The sequence below is a fragment of the Stenella coeruleoalba genome (assembly GCF_951394435.1).
Source record: "Stenella coeruleoalba genome assembly, chromosome: 13".
Lineage (NCBI taxonomy): Eukaryota > Metazoa > Chordata > Mammalia > Artiodactyla > Delphinidae > Stenella > Stenella coeruleoalba.
Window position 1 is genome coordinate 39,223,317 of NC_137159.1, and position 25,678 is coordinate 39,248,994.

Here is a 25,678-nt window from a genome sequence, read left to right on the forward strand (position 1 = left end):
GACTGATTGGTCTTGCTTGTCCCAGTTGGCACGAGTCTGAGCTCTTCCAGCTGTCTTTGTGGTGGTGCAGTGTAGACAGTGATTAAGAGACTCTGGAGCCAGACTGCCAGGCTGGTTCAAATCCTGACCCTACCAATTACCAGTGATGTGATCCTAGGCACGTTACTTATGCTGTCTCTGTCTCACCTTCCTTATAAGTAAAATGGGGATAATGATAGTATCTACCTCATAGTGTTAACATATATGAAGTACTTAGAATAATGCCTGCTCATGGTAATCTTTCCTGTGGTGAAATCATCAGTTATTTCTGTATCTAAGAAAGTTGTCATGGAACCACTTCCCCTGCCCACCCACACTGTATTGACCACTTTCCCATTCCAATATTTGCAGCTTTTAGTCTGTGATGATCCATCTATCTTAAAATGTATACTAGTTATATTGTGGTTCCAGCTTAGGTTTGCTTACATAATGAATTTCCTTTTAGAATCAAACCTTTTCTTCCCCCCTCCTCTTCCTTTCATAGAGTTTAATTCTCAAATAATGTTTTTATTTTGTTTTCTTTTGTTTTAAGGAAAAGACGAAAGATAGATTTTTCACCATAAGTTTGTAGCCAGGGTGGTAGTGGGGCCTTCCTCCAAACAGTGCTCTGCCTTTGGCTTTCCCATGGAATGGTGGGCTGGGATGATAAGTAAGGTCTGGCTTTGACATCAGAAACATCTAGCTCTGCCATTTAATCATGTTCCCTTGGGAAAAGTACTTAACCTTTTAGAAGCTTGGTGTTCTTTTATTTAATACCTACCTCATAAGGTTATAGTAAGGATTGAATGAAATAATGTATGCAGAATTTTAGCTCAGTACCTGGTATGTAATAAGTGCTCAATAAGTGGTATTTATTATTATCATTGCTATTTTTAGTAGAGATTGGGATTAGAGGTGTGATGATGACTATTCCTTGGGATTCTCTTGTAGATTGTTTAAGACAAATTGGGTTTCTACCAAAGGATGGGAATGAAAGTCTTAGCACTGTTATGTCTCTGATTTTTTTTTTCTTTATCTGCTTTCCAAAGGCTTTAATTTTTCATCCTCTGGGAGAGAAGATGTAGATGTGAGAACATTAGGAAATGGTAAGATTGTGACAATATCACTTGACTGGAACTAACTTTCAGATTATCACCCTTTTCAGACAGCAGCTTTTTTGTAGTCACTTAGTCATAATCAAAGTTGGCAGAGTCCAGAGCTTCTCCATGTGAGGAAGGCTTGTGGATTATGGAGCTACCCTTGTAAATTATATGACTATGTTTTAACAGGGATCATTTCTTCAGAGGCCATCTTTATTGAATACCTGTAGGTTATAAGGGACTTCTATGTGCATTAACAAAGAGGTGCCTGATTTTTTCCAAAACTTTGATAATTAATTGTTCCTTTTAATAACATTTCAGTACCAGTACAATTTTCAAAATGCACCTCATTTAAATTGCAAAATGTCTTCATTTAAAAAGTGCTTCTGCTCTCTTAGCCTTCATTTCTCTCATTTTACATTGTTGCATTACAAGAAGGATGATGAGAGTAATCCTGAGGTATTCGAGATTTATAGTCCCTTCTTCTCATGGAATCTCAGCTTTTCATTTCACTAGGCTAGGAGAACGTATTTCAATTTGGTATACCTGGGCATTGCTGCATGTGACAACATTACGTTAGTGTAACCAAGTCAATTAGTGGCTGTTTGGATTTGATTTTGTAATTAACACAGGCTTGTTCATGGACTTTTGGGAAAGCAGTCGTTTTTACATATTGCCTGTCCTGGGGTTTAGCAGCCCCCAAACAGCCCCTTGATTCTTTTCACACATTCTTCTCTCCCCCAGATGTAGTCATGTCACTAAACTTTCAGTCCTCTAGAGCTCAACTCGTTTTTTCACACCTCCTAACCCTCTTGCATTAGCCCAAATGTTAACTCCATCAACACGTTTCTGTTTCATGACGGGGTGTGTGCTGCCAGGAAGGCCCTTTGCAATTGAGCTGGTGAATCCTCATAGAGTACATTTCACTTCACAAGAAATTAAGGAACTTCAGCAGGTAAACCACTTCATGACATGGAAATTGTCATGTTTCTGCAACTCTGTAACTGAACTAGAGTTGCTAATTGTTTTTCTTTCTCTAATACTACAGAAAATTAATAACTCGTCTAACAAAATCCAAGTCCGTGACTTGCAGCTTGTCACAAGGTAAGGGTAGGATCACTGGAGATGTTTTCAAGAGGGGAGTTTTGGTTGTAGATCATTTATCTGATAAGGGGTTTGTATCCAGAATATGTAAAGAACTCCTACAACTCAATAATAAGAAAATAACTCAGTTAAAAATGGAGAGATGATTAAGTGAACATTTCTCCAAAAAGGATACACAAAATAACCAGTGAATACATGAAAAAATGCTCAACATCATTAGTCATTAGAGAAATGCAAATCAAAACCACAGTGAGATCCCACTTCACAAAAAGACAGAAAATAACAAGTGTTGGCAAGGATATGGAGAAATTGGATCCCTCATACATTGCTGTGGGATTATAAGTGGTGCCACTTTGCAAAACAGTTTAGCAGTTTCTCAAAAAGTTAAATATAGAGTAACCATATGGCCCAGCAGTTCCACTTCTAGATATATACCCACGAGAAATGGAAATGTACATCCACACAGAGACTTCTGCATGAATGTTTATAGTAGCATTACTCATAATAGCAAAAAAGTAGAAACAACCCAAATGTCTATGGATGAACAAAATGTGAATGTGGTATATCCATACAGTGGAATATCATTTAGTAATAAAAAGGGATGAAGTACAGATACATGCTACAACATGGATGAACCTTGAAAACATTATAAAGTGAAAGAAGCCAGACATCAAATACCACTTATTGTGTATTTTACAATATTCACATTTTAATATATGAAATGTTCAGAGTAGGAAAATCTATAGAGACAGAAAGTCAACAAGTGGTTGCCAAGGGCTGGGGGAAATGAGGAATGAGAAGTGATTGCAAATAGGTGCGGAGTTTCTCTTCTGGGGTGATGAAAGTGTTCTAAAGTTAGATTGTGGTAATAGCTGCACAACTCTGTAAACGTACTAAAAATCACTGAATCGTTCAGTTACACAGGGGAATTGTATGTAAATTATATCTCAATAAATCTATTTTTAAAGAAAGGGAAGTTTGGGGCAAGTCTTGTCTGTATTTTATATATTCAGACAAACTTTCTTTTATTGTTTTTGTTTAGAGAGGCAATAGGTCATATGAAAGAAGGTGAAGAAGAAAAGACCAAGACCTATAGTGCCTTAATATGGACAAATAAAGCGATACAGAGGAAGGACATTGAATTCCTAGATGACATAAAGGTAGTTCAGTGCTCTAATTCTTTTATTTTTCTACTGCCTATAAAAGAGTCCTTTGTCTTCTCGTTTATTACCAACAAGTCATAGCGCATAGGCTTTGGGGACTGTGAGACCTGGTTCTAAATCTTGCCTTTGCCATTTACTAGTTAAATGACTGGGCAATTCATCTAACCTGTGTGAGAAGCAGTGTTGCTAGTGATTAAGAGTCTGACTCCAAGGACAGATCGTCTGGGTGCAAATCCTGGTTCTGCATTTCTTAGTTGTGTGACTTTGGACAAGTTGCTTAGCCTCTTTATGCTTCTGTTTTCTTCATCTGTAAAATTAGTTAAAAGAATTAAATGGGGTTAGCCATATAAAGCTCTTAGAATAGAATCTGACACATAGAAAACACTCAGCAATGCTATTATTATATTTGGCCATTTGCAAAAAGGAAATAGAAAATAGAACTTATCTAATAGAATTGATGCTCAGATTAAGTGCATAAATAAAACATGTTGTAAATAGGGCTTCCCTGGTGGCACAGTGGTTGAGAGTCCGCCTGCCGATGCAGGGGACACTGCTTCGTGCCCCGGTCTGGGAAGATCCCACATGCCACGGAGCGGCTGGGCCCGTGAGCCATGGCTGCTGAGCCTGTGCGTCCGGAGCCTGTGCTCCGCAACGGGAGAGGCCACAACAGTGAGAGGCCCGTGTACCGCAAAAAAAAAAAAAAAAGAGCAACTCCAAATGGCCAAGAATCATTTGAAAAGATGTTCCACCTCCAGATTGAAGTAACAATAAGACATCACTTTATTCTTCTGAGACTAAGAATACCTGTTGGTTGGAGGGAGGAGAAGGCTAGTTATATACATTTTCAGTAGAAATGTAAGTGTTTCAGCCTTTTTGGAAAACAATGTGGCAGTGACTGTAAAAATAAAAAATAGACTGGTCTTCTACCCAGTACTTCCACTACTGGCAGGACAAGAAATAAAACTCCAGTGCATAAGGATATGTGCACAAGGATGTTTGTTGACTTTGTTCAGAGTGACAAAATCAACAACAAAACTGGAAACAAAAGTGAATTTCCTTCAATAAGGAAATGGTAGAACACGTTGGAATATTATACAGCTGTTTAAAAAAACTAAAACAGCATGTGATCCCATTTAATTTATGTTATTGTGTGTATATATGCCTAAAACTGTTGGAAGAAAAGATAGAGGTAGGTCTACATCTAGGACTTGTAGGAACACCCATGATGTTACCGGAAAAAAGCAAGGTGCAAAATAACGTTTATAGTATGAGTGTTTTGGTGAAAACATACATGTCATTAACCTGCTTAGAGAAGTTTACCTATAAAATGAGGGGTGGACTAGATGATCCCCAGTGGGCCCTCCACTTCTCAGGTTCTGTGATTCCAAATCTAAGGCCTTCTGGCCTTTGGCCCTATTATCTAGGGTCTTTAGGATGATAGTTATGCTATAGACAGATATCCTTAAAATTGCAAAACAAATTTGTAAACCTCTGTTCTATCACATGTGTACATGTATACAGCTCATTTAGAATGCTGTGGGGAAAATAAAAACTCATTTTAAAAATAGATTTACAGTTTGGGAGTAGCCATAGAGCTGATTCAGAAATGATGCTGGAAGATGATTGGTATAGGTACACACTAAGTAGTGAAAGGGTCTGATTTAATGGCCCACTGCCCAATTGGACTGATGAGACTAGGTGACGTCTAATAATTTTTTTAAAGTGTTAGGGTTAAAACATTTTTCAGATACTCCTATTGGCATCAAAAATAAAAAAACTGAGTTACTGCCCCATTCTGAGAAAAGGTCACTTCAAATTTACCACTTGCCTCCTTTTTTTTAAGGGCAACCTACTTCTAAGGAAAAAAGTCACCTACGTGTGTTTCTGAAAATTCAGTATGGGGACATGAAAGCGGTTTCCTTTCATTTACTAGACACAAGCAACCAAAAACGACACGCAACTGTGTTGATCTGAGTGTTATGTTGGAAGCAGTGGTGCATCTACTAGCTCAGTTGTACCTCCATTGACTGCTCCTGGGTCAGAGTCCAGGGAGTGACTCGAGGTAAAGGAAACAGAGGGGAAGGGCACACCTTAGCAAGTCACTCCTTTAAAGGCCAGCTGGTTCTGTGCTCTTAAGTGGAGGCCATATCTTTATCGATTCTATAATAATTCAGCCTTGTCCTTTTTTTCGTCTTTTTGGCCAGAGTAATGTTAAACGTTGTGGAAACAACTTATCTCATCAGAACAAAGTGCTTCTAAAAATCAAAGAATTATAGAATCGTAAGGAGGAGTCACTGACTCACTGCTCTGATAAAAGCAGTCATACCATTTCAAGTGTAGTCTTTGTCAGAACCTGTTCTTCTTTCTTGGTACAGAATTTGGTAGGGGGAGACCAGACAGAAATCTTTCTTTTCTCAGCATGGCTTTAGGCACTCACTAATCATGTAAATCAGGCAGGAGTTGTTCCTACAAGAAAGTTCAGAGGATTCAAAGTTCTTATGAACCTGAGTTGCTGGTTATGCCCAATATCTTTTTTTTTTTTTTTTTCCCCAATACGTGGGCCTCTCACTGTTGCGGCCTCTCCCGTTGCAGAGCACAGGCTCCGGACGCTCAGGCTCAGCGGCCATGGCTCACGGGCCCAGCCGCTCCGCGGCATGTGGGATCTTCCTGGACCGGGGCACGAACCCGCGTCCGCTGCATAGGCAGGCGGACTCCCAACCACTGCGCCACCAGGGAAGCCCAACCTCTATTTCTTAATTTATATCTTGTGACATAAAAGGACATCTCTAATTGTGAGAAAAACAAGACTTTGTCCCTAAAAACCTGAGTTGTAAAGAAACATGCAGTATTATTCTCAAGTAACCTGAACTGGGCTAACAAATATTGAGAGGTCCTGGTTTATTGTACACACTTATTTGTAATTATTATTTGGAAATACCACCCTAGACAGAGATGCAGCTGTTAATTTTCCAGATAAATCCTTTTGTATAACCAAAAAAAAAAAAATCCTGTGAGTAGGTATATGGCTCTCGCTAAAACATGGACACTGCCCAGGCACACAGGTGATGCTCATGTCCCACCTTCTACACCATTTCTCACCTCAGTCTGAAATCCCCACTATTAGGTCACTCTGTTGGGTTAGGGAAAAAAAAGGTAAGAACATTATCTTTTAGAAGAGCTCTATTTAAAGGGCAGGATAAGACTCCGGGGTCCAATCAATTTGTTAATATTAGAGCAAAAGAGACCTTGGGTATCATTTACTTCAAAGCCTTTTTTTAATGGCATACTGGGGCCCAGAAAATGAGTAATTGTGGCCTAGGTTATAGGAAGTCTCACAGAGTCTGAACCTTAGAGGATACAATTTATGATAGTATTAGTTTCTATCCTGACACTGATAGATGGGGGTGCCTGTAGTGAGCCATGGATGAACAAAGGAGATGCTAAAATGGGCTTCACTGGGCGGCAAAGCTGACGCATGGTTATCATATCCTCCTCTAGGACTTAAAGATTGACCAGAAAACACCTTTACGGGTCCTTCACCGGAGGCCCCTGGCTGTGAGAACTCGCATCATTCACTCCATGGAGACACACTATGTGGATGAGCACCATTTCCGCCTCTACCTGAAGACTCAGGCAGGAACGTATCCTTTCACTGTCTGTGTAGCACTGATCTAACCAGAATCCTATTGGGAAAGTTCATGCTGCCCTAGAAAAGAGGTTCAACCTTATCTCGGAACAGTTCGGGAAAGCTTTGGGCTGGAGAAGAATCCTTTTTTTGTTTTTCGTTTTTTTTTTTTTTGGTCTGGAGTGTTTTTACCCATTAAATTTGTGTTTTTCAAGATGACATATTAAACCATGAGGCAGCAGCAAATTCAATGTGAACCTTAAAATTTTTAGTATCTCACATCATGCTGAGGTGCTGAGGGCATAGTAAGTGCTCAGGGAACACTTTTAATTGATTCATTCATCGATTCATGTCTTTACACATTTTGCAAGTCACATATTCATGACCACATTTGAGTCCTTTCAGCATTTCGAGCATTTGCCCCAAATGATTAAACAGGGATGGTAGATGGGAATGGCCCTACTTTACATGTAGACCATCACATTATTTGGCCACTGGCCCAGAACAAGAGAATAGTCCCAGTTTGATCACTTGTTCATAACTTACCCTGCTTTGTGTGGTTTTGTATCATATCTTAGTTGCTGGTTAAAATGTATCAGGGAGCTGCCATAGTCTTAGCTTTAGTTTAGTTTTCAAAGGTGCTCCTAGTTTTTGTTTGTTTCTTGGCTTTATATTATTTTGTGATCCAATAGCATGAAGCATGAAACCTTCTAATTAGTATAAAACTAATGACATACTTATTGGATACAATAGAGGGAAAAATGTCATTTTAATCACCAAATAGCATTCTCACTATATTGCTATAATTAATCTGCCTCTCCTTTCCCATCAACCTTCTCTCCCCTCTTCTTTCCCTACTCCACCCCAGGACTGACTAAGCTGAAACAGGTACAGGTTATTTACTCCTAAAATCTTCTAAATTTTTGCAGTTTGGATCTATTTAGACCAGTGGGCATGGAGCACATTTGCCTATTGTAGATGGAATGTGGATGGAATTTCAAAGAAATCACAGATTTTAAAAACATATTTTTACCTAATTTCAGCTTTGGTTTTGGTGTGCTAGGAAGAAATGCAATGGTCTTATGGAGAAGCTAATGTCTTTTCAATCTCACTAACATATTTTTAGAACCAGCCATGTACATGTACTTAAGGCATTAGCAAAGAAAGGCTATTTGGTAAAACTTTATTTTTTTATAAATTTATTTATTTTATTTATTTATTTTTGGCTGCATTGGGTCTTCGTTGCTGAACGTGGGCTTTCTCTAGTCGCGGCTAGTGGGGGCTACTCTTTGTTGTGGTATGCGGGCTTCTCACTGCGGTGGCTTCTCTTGTTGCAGAGCACGGGCTCTAGGCACGCGGGCTCATTAGTTGTGGCTCACAGGCTCTAGAGCGCAAACTCAGTAGTTGTGGTGCATGGGCTTAGTTGCTCCATAGCATGTGGGATCTTCCCGGACCATGGCTCAAACCCATTTCCCCTGCATTGGCAGGCAGATTCTTAACCACTGCGCCACCAGGAAAGTCCCTATTTGGTAAAACTTTAGATACCACGTGGTTATACACAGAAGTATGTGAATTTTTTTCATATATTGCTCAGTATAATGAAGTAGTTCATTTGACTTATACCTCATAAAAAACATTCTGGACCTTTTAACTGGTTATTCTGGGGCTTTTTGGTCATCTCCCCTCATCATTGTTACTTAGAAGTAGCACCCTCTAAAGAAGTGAGAGAAAAAGGACAATTGTTGAGTAATTATGAGTTTAGCAAAGAAGACAGTTAATAGATAATTATATGCCTTATGCTTGAGTCAAAACATTTGGTGAAAGTATAGTAAACAAACTATCAGAAAGTGAGGAGGACATAATGTCAGCATATTATGGTGTTAACTTTTTATTTATCATCTGAGAATAAACTTTTTTATATTCAAATTATATTAATTTTTATACTAAGTGCTGCTTTATAGACACAACAATGCTAAATGAGTGTTTACTGAATGCTGGCAAAAACACATCTTTCAGATAAAATACTGTTAAGATTATAGTAGAGTTCTGTGTAAGGAGTGTTAAGGTAATCTGAATAATTCTAGGATCAGTCATTGACTTTGAAATTTTGAAGATCTATGAGGAAAACACACACAAAAAGAATTAGGTCTATTGCTAACCATGCAAGAATTGCAAACAACTAAAATTTATGTCCTTTGATGATCCTTCTGAAGGGCCTTCATCAAGTCTAAATTAATAAGTTCATTTTCTCTCCCATCCTGTTGCTGTTGTCACTGGGTCATGTTATAAGGAAAGCCATCATTGAGGTCGCTCTATGAGTGACCCTGTGAAAACCTACCATTTGGCAGCCGCCTACTGTCATTATCGAAAAATGATGAGACCCAAAAGATGACCAAATAGAATCTGTGGCAAAAAAGAAAATAGCTGAGGTTTTTTTTACTATAGTTAATATAAAAAATCCATATTCAAACCTTGGCACTTGGAGATGAGCCAAAAGAAAAGTCATGACTCTTGGGAAGTTTGACATGGGCCCTAGGTCCCAGTGTTAGCTGCCAGGCTGGTAGGAACCAGTTTGCCATCCTTAGTTTATTTACTGCCATAGCTGTAATTTCTAAGACATACATCCCAAGTCATGGCTCAGAAATAAACTCCCTTTTATAACCTTTCTGCTTTTGTTTTGTCATTTCCCCTTCAACCTGTCAAATCTCATCAAACAGTTGGTGTTGCATGGTTATCTTCATTTTTTCCTTAAACAAAACCCAGCTACATTAAAGAGTTTGTACATGGAGACTTTGGAAGAACGAAGCCGAACATTTGCTCTCTGATGGATGTGACTGCAGACATTCTTGAGCTGGATGTTGAGGTAAACCATTTTATTGTGGAAATGCCTCTTTGTACGCTGAATCAGCCAAGGTTATGCTTTTTTAGCATTAAACCAAATAGTACTATTCACTTTAATAGGTATTTGAAAACAGTCAAAATCTCACAGTAGCATTGAATTGCAAGGAGGGACTATCTTCAGAATTTTTATTTTTTAAAAAACACAAGGTCTCATTTATAATCCTTGCAAATATATAGCTAATTTACTAACTGTGCTTTACGTATGACATGAGATCTAAACCCTTAAACCAAGCAAGGAAATGAAGTTGTAAGTGCCCTTCATATATCCTTTGGACTCTCTTATAAAGAATTTAAGGCAGCCTCCTCAGAAACATATATTCAGGACAGGGATAGAAAATGGGATGAGCTAATTGTTATAAATAAAAGCAGTTCTATAAGGGTTCTGTGATGTGGTATAAGAGAAATTCTCTGCTCTTATAGTCTGAATTGAAATCAGATTACATTCTTAAGTAATTAGAAGAATGGAATGAATGGATCTTTCAGACAATTCTCCATAAACATTTTTCTCATTTGAGCATCAATAGGTATTGAGTCACGAGTTGTGCACTTTGGTAAATATCTGGTTAAGAACAGCTTCCCCACACCCCACACAAAAAAAGGAATTTTTGCACTTGGGAATAATCTCAGTATAAATAAAAAGAAGTGGGTATAATTGCCTAGTATGAAAACAGCCATGGTAATCAAATGATCACTGGAATGTCATTGCTTTACCAGCACTTCTCTTGAGTGCGTTCAGATTAGATTTTATACACCTGTGGTACAACCAGTGCTAGCATCTTCAAGGTTGCAGGGAGTCTTCTTAGTAAGACTATCATTTTGAGGAAGACAACCTTCTCTTAAAGAAAATCCCAAATGCATTCATCTTCTTTGACCTTAATTCTTAGGACAGCTTAGGAGTGTCAAAGAGCCAAAGGCTGGGGTTTCTCAGCCCTGATTGTCCATTGCAATCACCTGTAGAATTTTTAAAACCCTACAAACATGCCTACCTTCCCCTGACCTCAACACATACAAGATTGTATCAGTAATGTTTGGTTTTCAGGCTTGAGAAACCACCCACTAATTTATATATGGGTGTTTGTTTTATGGCTATATTCTGAAACAAAACCAAAGTATTTCTTGGCATCTGTAAAAGATACACACACACACACATACTTATTTGGGCTTTTCTAATAAAAATTTCCAAATCTGGTAGTGACTCAGATTAATTTTAAAAATAATTTGTAGTAAATCATTTCAGGTTTTACACTTTAATTCTCAAAAAACTACATGGGTATGGTAGTTATTTTGTTTCTCTTTGTTCGTTTTTTGTATTTTTTTGTTTTAACTTCTAAATTAGGCCCTCTAGGGTAGTTAAGGCAAAGTGCAATTTCATACTTCTAATGCCTGGGACATGATTATTTATGTGGAGACAAATAGTCTGCTACTGTAATTCCATTATGACTTAAAGATCAAGGTTTCGTTCTAGAAGTGCCAAACCAGGATGAGTAGAGAGAGATAAATTCAATTTTAAGAGAAACAGAAATTCTGCTGAGGTGACATGCAAAGATCTCTAATCCTTTTCTAGTTACAGGTGATCTTTCATCACCATTTATTTCACATTTAGTTGCTAAGTTACAAACAAGATTATAAGTATATAGACTACTTGAGTACTGTTAAATGCAAGATGGGAAAATGAAAACAGTCAGAAGACTAAAAGTTCCTGAGACTTCTGAGGGAAAGTTGGTGTTGGCCCCTGCATTATTTGCTACTTTTCCCATAAATAACATTTGAAAAATTTAAACATACTCTAGTCTTGTATTGACCAAAAGGTACAATTAATAACTGGCTGAGTAACCAAATACTCAGTGAATTCAGGAACAGACCTCAGGCCCAAGAATCTCAGGTCCTAGAATGGTTTTTAGAGTGTGAAATCGTGGTGTTCAATGGCTCTTTTCTTCCAATGCAGTTTCTTCTGTTGCATTATATTAAAACTACTAGATTTATACAGCATTACCGGCAAATGCTTACTAGAACAATAATGTTTTAATGACTTGTTTTCTTCTTTCTAGTCTGTAGATGTCGATTGGCCCCCTGCTCTGGATGACTAGCTTTCAATGGGAAACAAAGAGTAGGGTTTTCCAGCAAAATGTGGACGTCCATTCAGCATACACTGTAAGATGGCTGTTTTTACCCACCATAACGGTGTCTTGGAAACCATTTGGATCATGTTGATCTATCTATTTTTAAATTTGTTGTAACATCTCAGGATCTATGTACATGTATATTTTGTGTTGAATTGTTCTAAGGATGTCTTATGATTTTTCTCGTTCCTTCTCCAACCCCCCACAAGCCAAACTATGAATAATGAAATCATTCATTCAGAGAGGTACACAAACAGGATACATTCTCTGAAAATCTGAGAAGCTGTAATTTCTTTCAGCAAAATTGCCCTCCACAGGATAGATACCACTTTTTTTTGTTTTGTTTTTGCGGTACGCGGGCCTCTCACTGTTGTGGCCTCTCCCGTTGCGGAGCACAGGCTCTGGACGCACAGGCTCAGCAGCCATGGCTCACGGGCCCAGCCACTCCGCAGCATGAGGGATCTTCCCGGACCGGGGCACAAACCCGCGTCCCCAGCATCGGCAGGCGGACTCTCAACCACTGCGCCACTAGGGAAGCCCAGATACCACTTTTAAAATCAGGTTTAAAATTTTTTAAATGATCTTGATAAAAGTTACATCTAGATAAAAGTTACATCTAGATAAAAGTTACATCTAGATAAAAGTTACATCTTTGATAAAAGTTACATCTACATCTACTGCAGCACAGTATATTCTAAGATACCAAATGCAAATCTGACATCATTAATATTTTTCCCAGTAAGCTTCAAGCAAGCTATTACCAATAGAAGTGTGTTTTGGTACAATTTGTCACAAACCTTAATGACTCCAAGCTACTCTTTTGACAATCTAAAATTGTCAGTACATTTCCTGGGGGAGAGAATGTGAGACCTTAGGAATTGAGGCATACCATAAGAGACTTTCATAAATCTTTTAAATAAGGAGTCACAAGTGCCTTCAATGACTTCAATCCCAGGGATAAGATTTTGAAAAATTGACATTGCTAAACAAAGGTAAGCTGATGTTATTCCAGAGTGCTTCAATGTATTATCCAATTTCAAACATCTTCATCAGGTAGATAGGGTATTATCTCCATTTTATAAATATGAAAACCAAAGAATAGAAGTGAACTGACTTATCCAAAATTGTTAGTTACTTCCATATCTAGGACTAGGACTGAAGTTTCCTGGTCTCTAGGGTCTTTTCTAATAAATCTTATTATTGAGCATCTGCTACATGAAAGGAGGCAACCAAGAATGTCATTTTAATGGACATAACCATGAGAATTGACTTTTGGAATTTAGATACCAAATCAAGCTTACAAAAAAATTGCCCAAGTAAATTTCACGTGAGCTCATATGATTACCATTTGTTAATTAATCATTAGTTGGTACTACGAAGAGGAAAAACATTAAAGAAGCAAAGAAAATGGATAGATCATTAAGAGAAAAGTTTCAGAAAAGAGTCTCATTCAAATTTCAGATTTAAGTGCAGTTTCCATCACCCTGATTCAACTTTCTGAGCTTATTTTGGAACACATGACTTGGATAGTATTGGATTATTCAACTTCCCATCTCTACATTAAACATGATTCAGAGATACTAAGTTGTATCATTCACCTTAAGAATCAGGAAAACAGTTTAACTGACATGAAGAAATTTCATATGTGAATAATAGCAAATAACTTTTTCATTATTTTCAATGCCGGTAAATGAGAAAGGGATAATAGAAATAAACTTGATAAAAAGGTAAGAACGTTTGTGTGAATGTTTCTCAGTTTGGGGGGAAACTTTGCTACAAAAGAGATTTAAATAATTTGGGAAATCGTCTTTTGCAGGTTTCTTTTTGGCTCAGCTTTGAATTTAGTGGATCTGCAAATGGAAGAATTAAGAATCTCCTTAGCAAACTTAAATTAGAAGACTTGTTTCTTAAATTTCTATTCCTGGGATTATACAAAATTTCAAGAGTAAGCATTAACTGCAAATACTTATTCCAAATATCCATATGAGACATAGGTTGTTAAAAATTAATGTAGGTCTTTATTTAAGCAGAACAGAAGACATTAAGTCATGAGAGTACTACACAGTTTAACTTTTGCCTATATAAAAATATTTTTAAATTACTTTTGTGATCTTCTATAGCTTATTTAAAAAAAAACCAAAAAACAAAAAACACTTAAGAGAAAGGGCCCTTTGTACTTTTAGTATCTCTTTGTCCCAAATATAGTCCGTGGTTTAGTTTAGGAAAAACACTGAGTACCTGGAAAAATGGGGAAAAAAATTTTTGGTAAAATGAAAAATTTCCCAAGTAAGGTAACTGATTTCATTTACAAGTTATATGAAATCAATTTAGAAGTTAAATTTCTATTTCCAAAGAGAAAAAGGCATCTTACTTAGATAGATCTTTTGGGGCTTTATTCTTTGATTTTTAAGGCCATATGAGAATGAACTTTGATGTAAGCTTTCCTGAGTTGATGTTTTTAAATGCTGCCCTTTATTATTATAGGGAAAATAAATTTTTCAATTCAATTTTTTCATTTTGAAATAATTTCAGACTTGCAAGAAAAGTACAAAGAATGTTTTTCCCAGAAATGTATCACCCTGAATGCATTAGTAATTCCTACAAACAAGGACAAATTCCGACAAACAAGGACGTTCTTCTACTTCCTCACAATGTAACTATCAAAATCAGATTAACACTAACATTACTATTATGTAATCCACAGGACCCCCCCCCCACCCCTACCCTGCTCAAATTTCACCAGTTGTCAAAAAATGTCCTTCATAGCCAAGGGATGATACTTTGTATTTAATTATGTCTCTTTAATCTTCACCAATCTGAAACAGTTTGTCTTTCCTTGACTTTCGTTACTTCAACATTTTTTGAGGATTTCAGGCCAGTTATTTTGCAGACTGTTCCTCATTTGGGCTTGCCTGATGTTTCCTTATAATTAGGTTCAGTTTGTACCTTTCTAGCAAGAATACCACAGAAGGGAGATTATCTTCTTGCATCTTCTCAGATGTCACAATTTTGATCACTGCAGTTACTGATGACTCGGCTTTGATCAGTTAACGAAGGTGGTGTGTGCCAATCTCCTTCACTTTTATAGTTACCCTTTTTTCCCTTTAATAAGTATCTTGTAGGGAGACCCTCAAACTTTCATTCACTAGTTTTAGCATTTATTGAAGATTTTCACCTGAATCTATTACCACAATGATTATCAAATGATCTTCTAATTCCACCATTCCTTTTGGCATTACACTGAAAGGTAGAGCTTTCCCTTCTTGTGGATTCATGGCATCCTATTTTATTTGATGGTTTATAATCTGTTACTGACATTTATTTTCATTTCTAAGTGTTGATGTGGCCAGTGGGTGCCCCTTCAAGATGGCTTTGTCCTTGTGGCATGTCCCCATCATTCCTAGAGCATGTTCTTACTTTCTAATACAAAGACATTCCAGGCTCATCTTGTATTTCATCTGCACCAGCCCTGGAATGGGCTATTTCTCTAAGAAAAACTGGTTCCTTTTCATGAAAAATGATAGAAAAAAGATCTGGGCACTAGGTGTGCTCACTGCTGTTGTGGCATTGCTGCTACCAAGCCCTCTCATGGCATGCATGCATGCACACACCCCTATATACTTATCTACATATATTGAAAATTATGAGTTTATACCAGTACTTCCGATTCCAACCTTCTTCTAGTTTTCCCCCTTTCCGCATTTGTAAGTCCTTTCTGACAGTGAGAAATCTGGGTCCATTAGCCTTAACATTTTCCTTAATAGATCATTCCCCCTCATAAGTAACCAATCTCCTGTTGCTGCATCCTTATTTCAGATCACTGAGACTCCCCTCCCTACTACCCTCAAATGTTCCCAGGCTCCACACTGTAATCCCACAATGGGCCACCATCTTTGCCCCCTGTGGCAATAGGTAACTGTACCTTGCTCAGAATAAGCAAATGACTTTTGTCCTGAATTGTTCAGGAAGGGAGAGAGACAGGCAGGAAATAAGTCAGGAAGGCAGAAAATGAAAATCTCTTTAAAAGGCATTTCAGTACTCTACAAAAATTTATTTTATTTATTTGATTTTTTGTGGTACGCGGGCCTCTCACTGTTGTGGCCTCTCCTGTTGTGGAGCACAGGCTCTGGACGCGCAGGCTCAGCGGCCATGGCTCACGGGCCCAGCCACTCCGCGGCATGTGGGATCTACCCGGACTGGGGCACGAACCCGCATCCCCTGCATCGGCAGGCAGACTCTCAACCACTGCGCCACCAGGGAAGCCCAAAAATTATCACTTTAAAGGACAGTTACATATGTAAGTATATTCAGATACAGCATTCCATAAAAATGTCTAATGTTTCTAAGCAACCAAAACTGCCTTTCTCTTTAAGGAGGATGCTATAAATACAAGAAAATCTTGATAATTTTAAAGTCAAACAGCAACAAATTTTTGTAAGGGTTTTAGAATTTTTTCCATTTATTATATTATCAAGAAAAAAATCACTGTATACAAGATATTACAAAAGTAATAAAATATTCTGTACAAAAGACATTTTGACATTTAAAAAATGATTTCAACTTTTAAGTATCACACTTAACATTAAATAATTGAACACTGAGAACTTTTAAAAATCATTTTTTTCAGTGCTTCCAAATTCATTACAGTCATTAAGAAGCATATACAAATAGAACAGTAAAAAATAAAAATAGCAGTGCCATTCTTCAGGGATCTGGATTCATCATAGTCAACAGTATTTTTAAGTACATTCTTTTAAAATGGAAGTCATCTCCAAAAGTGTTCATCTGGTCTGAACCATGCATTTAAGAATGCCCATTACCCAAAAACTTTGTGTTTTCCTTTCCATCTTATCTTAAAGCTATCTGAACTGTGCGCCAGCAACCAATATTTTTAGCTGATTACCCAATAAAATCAAGTGTGTCACTAACGAAGTCTCCTGAGACTGAATTCCACAAATGGGGTCCCCAAACACTCCAACTTATTTTTCACTACATTTTATGCAGAGCTGTAATGTTCTGATTAAGGTTTAATTAGAAAAATAAGCAAGATGAATGATACCTTTAACAAAGTTTATATTTTACTTATCTGCTGATATTTCTGAAAACTTGATTTACTGAAGCACCAACATTTTGTACTAATTACTGTGTATTACTGTTCACACATAGGTATTTAATAAATTTTTGGTGATTCTTTAAATTTTTGAAGTCCAATAGTAAACTGAAATTGTAGAAATAAGAGATTAAGAAAAAAGAGTATGATAAATGCTACTCCCTTTAAGTAGATAATTACTAGCAGGTACTTTTTTCTAAAGCCACAGACATTTAGAATAGAAAAAATATTTAGAAGAAATAATTCTTTAAAAATTGTATCTGTGTTTTATTAGTGAAAGTAGTGGTGACATGATTACTTTTGAGACTTTACTGATGTTAAGTTTGTACTTTAAACTCTGCTGAGATGTATTAGTTAAGATATTAATTTGACCAAGTCTTAGACAAACAAAGGCATAAAACTGGGTACAGACAACTCATACATTTATCTCTGACTCGCTACCCACTCCTGGGCTTATAATGTTAAATAGCATGAAATTTTGTATTATTTGTGATGCAAAAAGCACCCTAATTTTCCCCCCTCTCAATCTCCAGAAACAAAACAGATCAGAAATCTTCACGTGGCCACTTCATTAGCTATGATGAGACTCCTTCTTAGGAAGATAGTCATAAAACTCCCAATTCATAGTCAATTTTGGCAAAGAAATTAAGAGTCATAGAATTTCAGAACCCGAAGTCATTAATTGACCTTATCTTCACTATACAATAGGAAATGTTCTGGAAAGAATATGGCCAAATGAAAGTCCTCCATATTTGGGCAATAGCTAGCCACTCTAAAGAGGAAGTCATTCCAGGGTTCTTACTAAAGAATCTAATCCATAGTGATCTGTCACTCTGTGAACTGGAAGGAGTGTTTGGATTAGAGATTATCAGGGCCATAGGATATATGCATATGTTGATTTACTAACAATATTTGATTTGCATTATACAATTTACAGTGTTTCTTCTTATGCATTATTTTATTTAATACAACACACCTTGTGAGTTAAGTATGCTGGGAATTATCTGCATTTTATATCTGAAGAGACAGGCCCATAGAAAGTGTGATCTACTAAATATTAAATGACTTCTAAGTGGCAGAGCTGAAGATTCAAACCCAGATGTTCTGACTAAAAATTACTCTTTCCATTTCTCCATGCTATTTAACATCATACAGTAAGTTTTTAAATCCCTCAATAAATCAATTAATGATAGAAGAAATTATTTGGAGCTACTAGGCAGACTGGACCACCAATTCTAAGTCTCTCTTAACATGGACAGTATAATTAGTTTTTCTGAAGCATTAGGTTAGAAATTGACAACCCAGCTGTTTTTGTTCACTAAGGTTTTGAGTAGGGAAGCCCAGTTACCAATGTAAAAGGCCATTAAGATAGTAGGTTCTGATGACAGAAATCAGAAGAGTGGTTTTGAGGAGTAGGTAGATTGGCAAGGGGCATGAAGGAAACTTCTGGGGAGCTGGAAATGATTATTTACATAAGTAAAAATTCATCAAGCTGCAAATTTAAAATTAGTCCACTTTATGCACTTTACTATATGTTATCCCTCCAAAGAAAAAGACTGACATCTTTGAGAGCAAGACTTTGTCTCATTCACCTCTGTGTCATTTCTAGCTCCTAACATGGTGCTTTGCACATTAGACATTCAAAAATGTGACTGATCACATGAATACTGGAGTTTCTGTGCAAGGGTAAGGTGCTGAGGGAATGCACCAGAGGGGAACTGAGATTAAACCTGCCACACAGAGAGAGGAGGAGTAAGGTCAGAGATATGAAACAGTCCTAGTAACTGTAAAATTTCTACGCAATACAGTTGACACTACAGGAGGCACAGGGTAAAGTACGTCACAAGCCTGGTAATCTTGGCATCGCGGCTTTTCCTGCCAGGTTAAATACCTTTCCCTTTAAAAACCATATCCTTGTCCACATTTTTTATAATCACACCTATGTCAATTTCACCCTTCCCTCTCTATCAGCACTACCATTTATTCAGCACCAACTGTGCCAGGCATTGCGCTAAGTGATGGAGTTCCAAAGGTGAACGAGAGAAATTTCATATAACTGTATAGTTCAGTGAGGAGTTCTGCAGTAGGGTGGGTATGTGTAAAGCTGTGCCTCAGCTAGGACCAAACTTCACAGAGAAGCCCCATCGTGAAGGCTGCTTGCTGTGGAGGTCAAGAGCAGAGGCAAAGTGGACAACATGCGAAAGGCATGGAGGCCTAGTGGCCTGAGAGAGTCTTCAAGGAATGCTAACTATGCAATACAGTGTATGGAAGAAGGGGTATTATTTTTAACTGGGGCAATACGGAAAAGAGTCTTGTTAGGGAAAAAGAATGAAGGCCTAAACTAAGAAAGCAGCAGGAATGAAGAAAGGACAAATACAAGAGATTTTCAGGAGGCAGACCCAAAAGGACTTGATAACTCTTTGAGTGTGAGGACGAAAGAGAATAAAATACGATTTTGAGGCTCCTATTAAATATCTTGGATGGTAGGGTAAATGGTAATGCCATTAATGAAAGTAGAGAATGCAGCAGGAGCAGCCAGTTTATAAAGACATTCAGGTATCGTAAGAGAAAGCTGAAGCTTTCTTCTGAGCACTGATGAGGTAACCCAGGGGAAAAAAGTAGCACCAACTGAGCGCTGGGGATGAGACTCTGGAAAGAAAGTCAACCTCAGAGAGAGTATCTGAAGAGGGAGTGGTCGAGAGGATAGGTTATGGATAGGTCAAGCAGAGTGAGGACTGATAAAAAGACACTAGATTTGACAAGGGTGGGTGTCTCTGGTCACTTTTCCCAGAAAATCGTAAGAAAATAGTAGGAGATAAAAGAGATAGGCTAAAGAATGACTGGGAAGTGAGGAAATGGAGGCTGAAAGCATTTTGTAAGTCTGGATGTGAAGGGAAGGAGCATGATAGTGGTAGGAAAGGTGTTTATCCTTTCTCTTTTAGGCTAGAGAAAACAGTTACCGTGTTTATACGAGAAAAGCACTAAATGGTAATATGAGGATACAGAAACAAGATGGGAGAGAAGGAAGAGGGATCCAGTATACAAGTAGAGTTTAGGAAGCAAGAGGTAATCTCCTCAAAACTAAAAGTAGGGTGATAAAAGAACAGATGAAAGTATAAATACATTTAGAGAAAAAGAAGGCAGGTTACCAATTTTTTAAAATTATAAAATAAAATCTGTGATCAGTAAATAGCACCTGAAAAATGAAAAATCCTTTGGAAATACTCTGAACACAAACGTAGCCGGACCTTGATTCAACTTACATAGAAAAATAACCCCGCAAAAACAAGTCAGTTGTTTAATTTAAAGTATCCATTTAGATAGCCTAACAGTCAGTGTTTAAGCTAAGTGCTAGTTACTACAAAATTATAGGATTCTGTATTAAAAAAAAAAAAAGTTCACCATCTATAAGCTACTATCTGGAGATATCTTGGGTACATTTTTTTTTTTTTTGCTATGAATTTTTTTTTTTTTTACATCTTTATTGGGGTATAATTGCTTTACAATGGTGTGTTAGTTTCTGCTTTATAACAAAGTGAATCAGTTATACATATACATATGTTCCCATATCTCTTCCCTCTTGCATCTCCCTCCCTCCCACCCTCCCTATCCCACCCCTCCAGGCGGTCACAAAGCACCAAGCTCATATCCCTGTGCCATGCGGCTGCTTCCCACTAGCTATCTACCTTACGTTTGTTAGTGTGTATATGTCCATGACTCTCTCTCGCCCTGTCACAGCTCACCCTTCCCCCTCCCCATATCCTCAAGTCTGTTCTCCAGTAGGTCTGTGTCTTTATTCCTGTCTTACCCCTAGGTTCTTCATGACATTTTTTTTTTCTTCTTAAATTCCATATATATGTGTTAGCATACGGTATTTGTCTTTTTCTTTCTGACTTACTTCACTCTGTATGACTGACTCTAGGTCTATCCACCTCATTACAAATAGCTCAATTTCGTTTCTTTTTATCGCTGAGTATTGGGTACATATTTTGAACAGGGAAGAAATGCCTTCATGTTTTTTCTCCCTGGTAAGCTCTACTAAAGTATGTTATATGCTTATGATTTTTAAAGTTATACAACAGAATTATTTCTTTTTGAAATCATAATTTCTAAGAAATATTAATGATAGTTAGGTGTCTTTAATCTTTTTCTTTCCAGACTATTCTGACCCCAAGTCTTATCATGCTCTCCTTCTCATTTCCCAGAATCATTCAACTCAGAATTTTAATTTTTATGACATTCACACATTCCCCATTTTGACAAAATTGACTAGCTTTAATCGTTCCAGTAAATTTATGGTTTGGTTGGATACTACACATAAGTGAAAAGACACATTGTTTCTAGCTAGAAATATGCTCAACATTTACGTACATTCTAGCTGTAAAATAAACTAGGTCTTTATCTTTAGCAAGTTACTTAGCATCATGATGATTCCATCACAATTAAGATTACTGTCCAAATTCTACAGTCATTTTGCCACTGGGATTACTTTGCTTTCAAACAATTTGGGTCACCATTATTAGTCATCAACCTGAATGTACATGATTCTGATATAATAAACTCAATGTCACATGAAGCAGAACTATAAAAATCATAAACATCTAATAATTAAAGCTATTCTTTCTTTCAAAAACCGAAGTTCTATTAGTAGTACTTTGAATGTTCAGTAAATATTTACTGAGTGCGTAACAGGAAGCAGACACTGTTCTACAAATGTGGGATTCAACAAAAACACAAAACTTTGCCCTCACGGAGCTTATATTCCAGTATGGGAAAACAAATATAAACAAACAAACAGTAAAGTCAGATCATGATAAGTGCTATGGACAAATGTAAAGGAGGGGAGACATGGAGTGTCAATGTATATATAGTTATGGAAGGCCTTGATCAAATAACAGTTGAGTGAGACTGAAGGATGTAAGGCATGAGGTACACATACAACTGAGTTTATTTTACAACTAGTTCCCTTGTTGTGGAGCATGGGCTCTAGGCATGCAGGCTTAGTAGTTGTGGCTCACGGGGTTATCTGCTCTGTGGCATGTGGGATCTTCCCGGACCAGGGCTCAAACCCATGTCCCCTGCATTGGCAGGCAGATTCCTAACCACTGCACCACCAGGGAGGTACAAAGGGTCTGAGGCAGGAGTGTCCTCGGTGTTTTTGAAGAGGAGCATTGAGGCTAGAGTGCCTGGAGCTGAATGAGAAGGGGAAAATGGTAGTGAATGAGGGTAAGAGAGGGAGTGTGGGCCCGCTAATTTTAAGGATTTTGGTCTTTAAGTGAGATGGCGAGCCACTGGATGGTTTTGAGCAAGTGAATATGATTTTATTTCTTTTAAAAATAATCACTGTGGCTACTTCAGGGAGAACAGACGGCAGGAGCACAAGTATGAAGAGAGTTTTTGGAGGCTATAATTCAATCTATGCAAGAGATGATGGTGGTCTGGAATAGGATGTTAATATCAGAGGTCAAAAGAGGTGGGCAGCTTAAGATATATTTTGAAGGTAGGGCCTGCCAGATTTGCTGATGGATTGGATATGAGAGATAAAAGAAAAAAAAGAAGCAAAGATGACTCCATTGTTTGGGACCTGAGCAACTGGAAACATGGCATTGCCATTTATTGAGTTGAGGAAGACTGAAGGATAAGCAAGTTTGGGAGGGAAGATCAAGAACTCAGCTCTGGATGTGTTGAGTTTGAGCTTTAATTACATCTCTATGTAGAGATGTCAAATAAGCAGTTTTACACACACACATAAGCTCCAAGACTGGAGTTCAAGGGGTGGGTCTAAGCTAGGGGTAACATTTGGGAGTTGACAGCATGAAATTGGATGAGATCACAGTGAGTTCGGACACATAACAAAGAGGACAGGTCCAAGAAAACTTCTTCCTCTTAAAAACATGGATGTAAAGTTAAAATCGTAAGCAATTTTACAGGTATGGATCTAAATACTTCAAAATGTAGGGAACTCCCATACCTTGAAAGCTTACTTCAACTGCCTGCTGCCCAACTTAACATTTTAAAGAAATTTTGATTTACATGTAAATCTAAGAAACTCCAGAAAGCCTCAGAAAACCCCTTAGGGGTCACCTTGGCCCATTGGCCTCAAAAATAATAAGGAATTAATTTTTCCAATGACATAGCCATTACAGGTTTTACCTTAAATTTGCTTAAAAGCAAATATCAGTTAATTCATTTAATTAAGAATACATTAATACATTATAAAAGAAGTATAAAACGATGTAGCTGGAAAAACTGAAGGCTTGCTCTATTGTTCTCCTCAGTCTGTCCTGGGAAAATGTGGCAGGATTCTCATGCTAGAATTCCCACCACACACAGTATCAGATCACATGTTTCAAAAGAAGAAACAGTAAAGCTCTTTTAAATTTCTATTTTGGAATTTTCCTTTTATGACTTTCCAACTTTGTATTCTACATACCCAAAGTTGGATTTTTTTAATGGAAAAATTGATTTTATTCAGTATTTAACATGTCACAGATTCATCATACACTGGTTTACATAAATTTTCTTTGTATGTAGGATTCCACAATGCATCATAGCCTAGGAGTTCAGTCTGTGTGGATTAATCTACTTTTGAAGCAAAAGTCTTCTGTAAATGCTGGACTTTTTCTAACTCTTCCTGAAGTTGGGAAATGAGTTCATCCTTCTCTTTTAGCTGCAGCTTCAAGCACTGAGCATTCATCTTTTATATCCCAACAAATTCTCTGCCAGCAAAACAAGAAGCTCCCAAGACAAGACTGCCTGTTAGAGGAATCCCCTACATACCTGAAGTTATACTTACAGTTGACCCTTGAACAACACGGGGGTTGGGGTGCAGACGCTCCGTGCAGTGAAAACTCTGTGTTTAAAACTGTACACTCGGGCTTCCCTGGTGGCGCAGTGGTTGAGAGTCTGCCTGCCGATGCAGGGGACACGGGTTCGTGCCCCGGTCCGGGAAGATCCCACATGCCGCGGAGCAGCTGGGCCCATGAGCCACGGCCGCTGACCCTGCGCGTCCGGAGCCTGTGCTCCGCAACGGGAGAGGCCACAAGAGTGAGAGGCCCGCGTACCACCAAAAAAAAAAAACCGTACAGTCGGCCCTCTGTCTCCATGGATGTCTTCTGCATCCATGAATTCAACCAACCTCAAATCGTGTAGTACTGCACTACATATTTAGTGAAGAAAATGTGAGTATTAACTGGACCTGCCCGCACAGTTCAAACCCGTGTTGTTCAAGGGTCCACGATATACTGTAGTATAGTCTTAGAGAAATATATAATGTTGTATTTATAAAGGTAATATCAAAAGGGTTACCTTTAAAGGGATTTAATTCTTCAATCACCATTTATATCTTACAAGTTAACCTGAAAGAATTCGAATGCAAATGAGTCACTCAATTGTTCATTCTGCATACTGCCAATACCTGAATACTGACTATTTTGAACAAAACTATGACTGTTTGGATTAGTACCGTTTGATGGTCCTGACTCATTTATCATACTGTTATCTGCACAATTAAAGTCAGATCCCTCAAATGCCTCTGACTGTGAAACAAAAGCAGTAGTACTAGAACTGGCGACTGCTGACATCCTGGAAGAGGACATCTGATGGAGCTGTCTTAAGTCTCTTGGGTCTAACACTGAAGTACAGGCAGGATTTTCAAGATTCATGCTCACAAGTCTTGGATTATCAGTCTCCCTCATGCTGTCATTACTGGGCGTTATCATGTTCACAGGGCAATTAGGCAGCATGCTGGCATCAGAAATACCATATAAGTCAGCTGGTGACACGGATGATGCTTCCATTCTGCCTATGTCATTAGTATTGTTATAAATGCAAGCATTAGACACATTCAAATCACTCACAACAGACATTTCCAGGAATGGTGGGATAACTTGTGAATTAGAGGAAAGCGTCCCTGTCGAAAAACTACTCAGTGAATTTGTATTGACTGAACGTGAGGTGGCGTGGGCCACTGATGACCAGCTTGAAGAAGGCTGAGGTACCATTGTGGGTATGGCCGAAGCATGATGTGGCAATGCACTGGAGATGGGCGCAGATGAGGAATAGTAGGATTCTGCTTGACTTGAAACTGGCCCGGACGTTTCTGTCAAAACTGCACCATGCGAAAACAAGACTGGTTCTGTGGGGGAGGAAATGTATTTGTACAAAACGGAAATGAACAAAATTATAAAAAGCATTACTTCTAAATTAAAATTACATGAACACATAAAAAATTTTACAGGAAACCAATGTAACACTTCAAATAGAAATGTTAAATAGCACTAAAAATTATTACGAGTCCAAAATTGAATTCTTTAATACTAATTGTTTTACAAATACCTATAAAATAATTTTGGTAAGTTACTTTGGCATTGAAAATTTCACTCCAGTTAAATGTGGAAATCTAGCTTCTGAGGCCCTATAAAGGTATTTTTGAAATGTGAAAGATAAATATCAGAATTTCAGTTAATGGGCCTCTAAATATTCAAAATCATTTCATATTCTCCTCTTTAGGAGAATATGGAGGGATGGAGGAAACA

The 25,678-nt window shown here is 37.8% G+C and overlaps 2 protein-coding genes across 10 annotated transcripts in view; one reads left to right on the forward strand and one right to left on the reverse strand.

Annotated features, from left to right (window-relative positions):
- The window catches only part of PUS10 (pseudouridine synthase 10), a 66,737-nt gene extending 52,511 nt beyond the window's left edge, over positions 1–14,226 (forward strand). For 8 of the 9 annotated variants that reach the window (XM_079941390.1, XM_079941387.1, XM_079941388.1 and 5 more), the window contains 7 exons: positions 1,068–1,124; positions 1,997–2,073; positions 2,167–2,222; positions 3,265–3,382; positions 6,884–7,026; positions 9,774–9,873; positions 11,960–12,710. In XM_079941390.1, the coding sequence (XP_079797516.1) occupies positions 1,068–1,124; positions 1,997–2,073; positions 2,167–2,222; positions 3,265–3,382; positions 6,884–7,026; positions 9,774–9,873; positions 11,960–11,998 (590 nt within the window). In that variant the 3' untranslated portion in view covers positions 11,999–12,710. Of the gene's footprint in view, positions 1–1,067; positions 1,125–1,996; positions 2,074–2,166; positions 2,223–3,264; positions 3,383–6,883; positions 7,027–9,773; positions 9,874–11,959; positions 12,711–13,847 lie in introns of those variants that run through there. The other variant, XR_013831137.1, reaches the window with a different exon arrangement.
- A 6,569-nt stretch (positions 14,227–20,795) lies between these two features.
- REL (REL proto-oncogene, NF-kB subunit) overlaps positions 20,796–25,678 on the reverse strand; it is a 38,626-nt gene continuing 33,743 nt past the window's right edge. Inside the window, exon 10 of the mRNA XM_079941639.1 lies at positions 20,796–25,278. Coding sequence (XP_079797765.1) covers positions 24,488–25,278 — 791 coding nt within the window. The 3' untranslated portion in view covers positions 20,796–24,487. The remainder of the gene's footprint in view (positions 25,279–25,678) is intronic.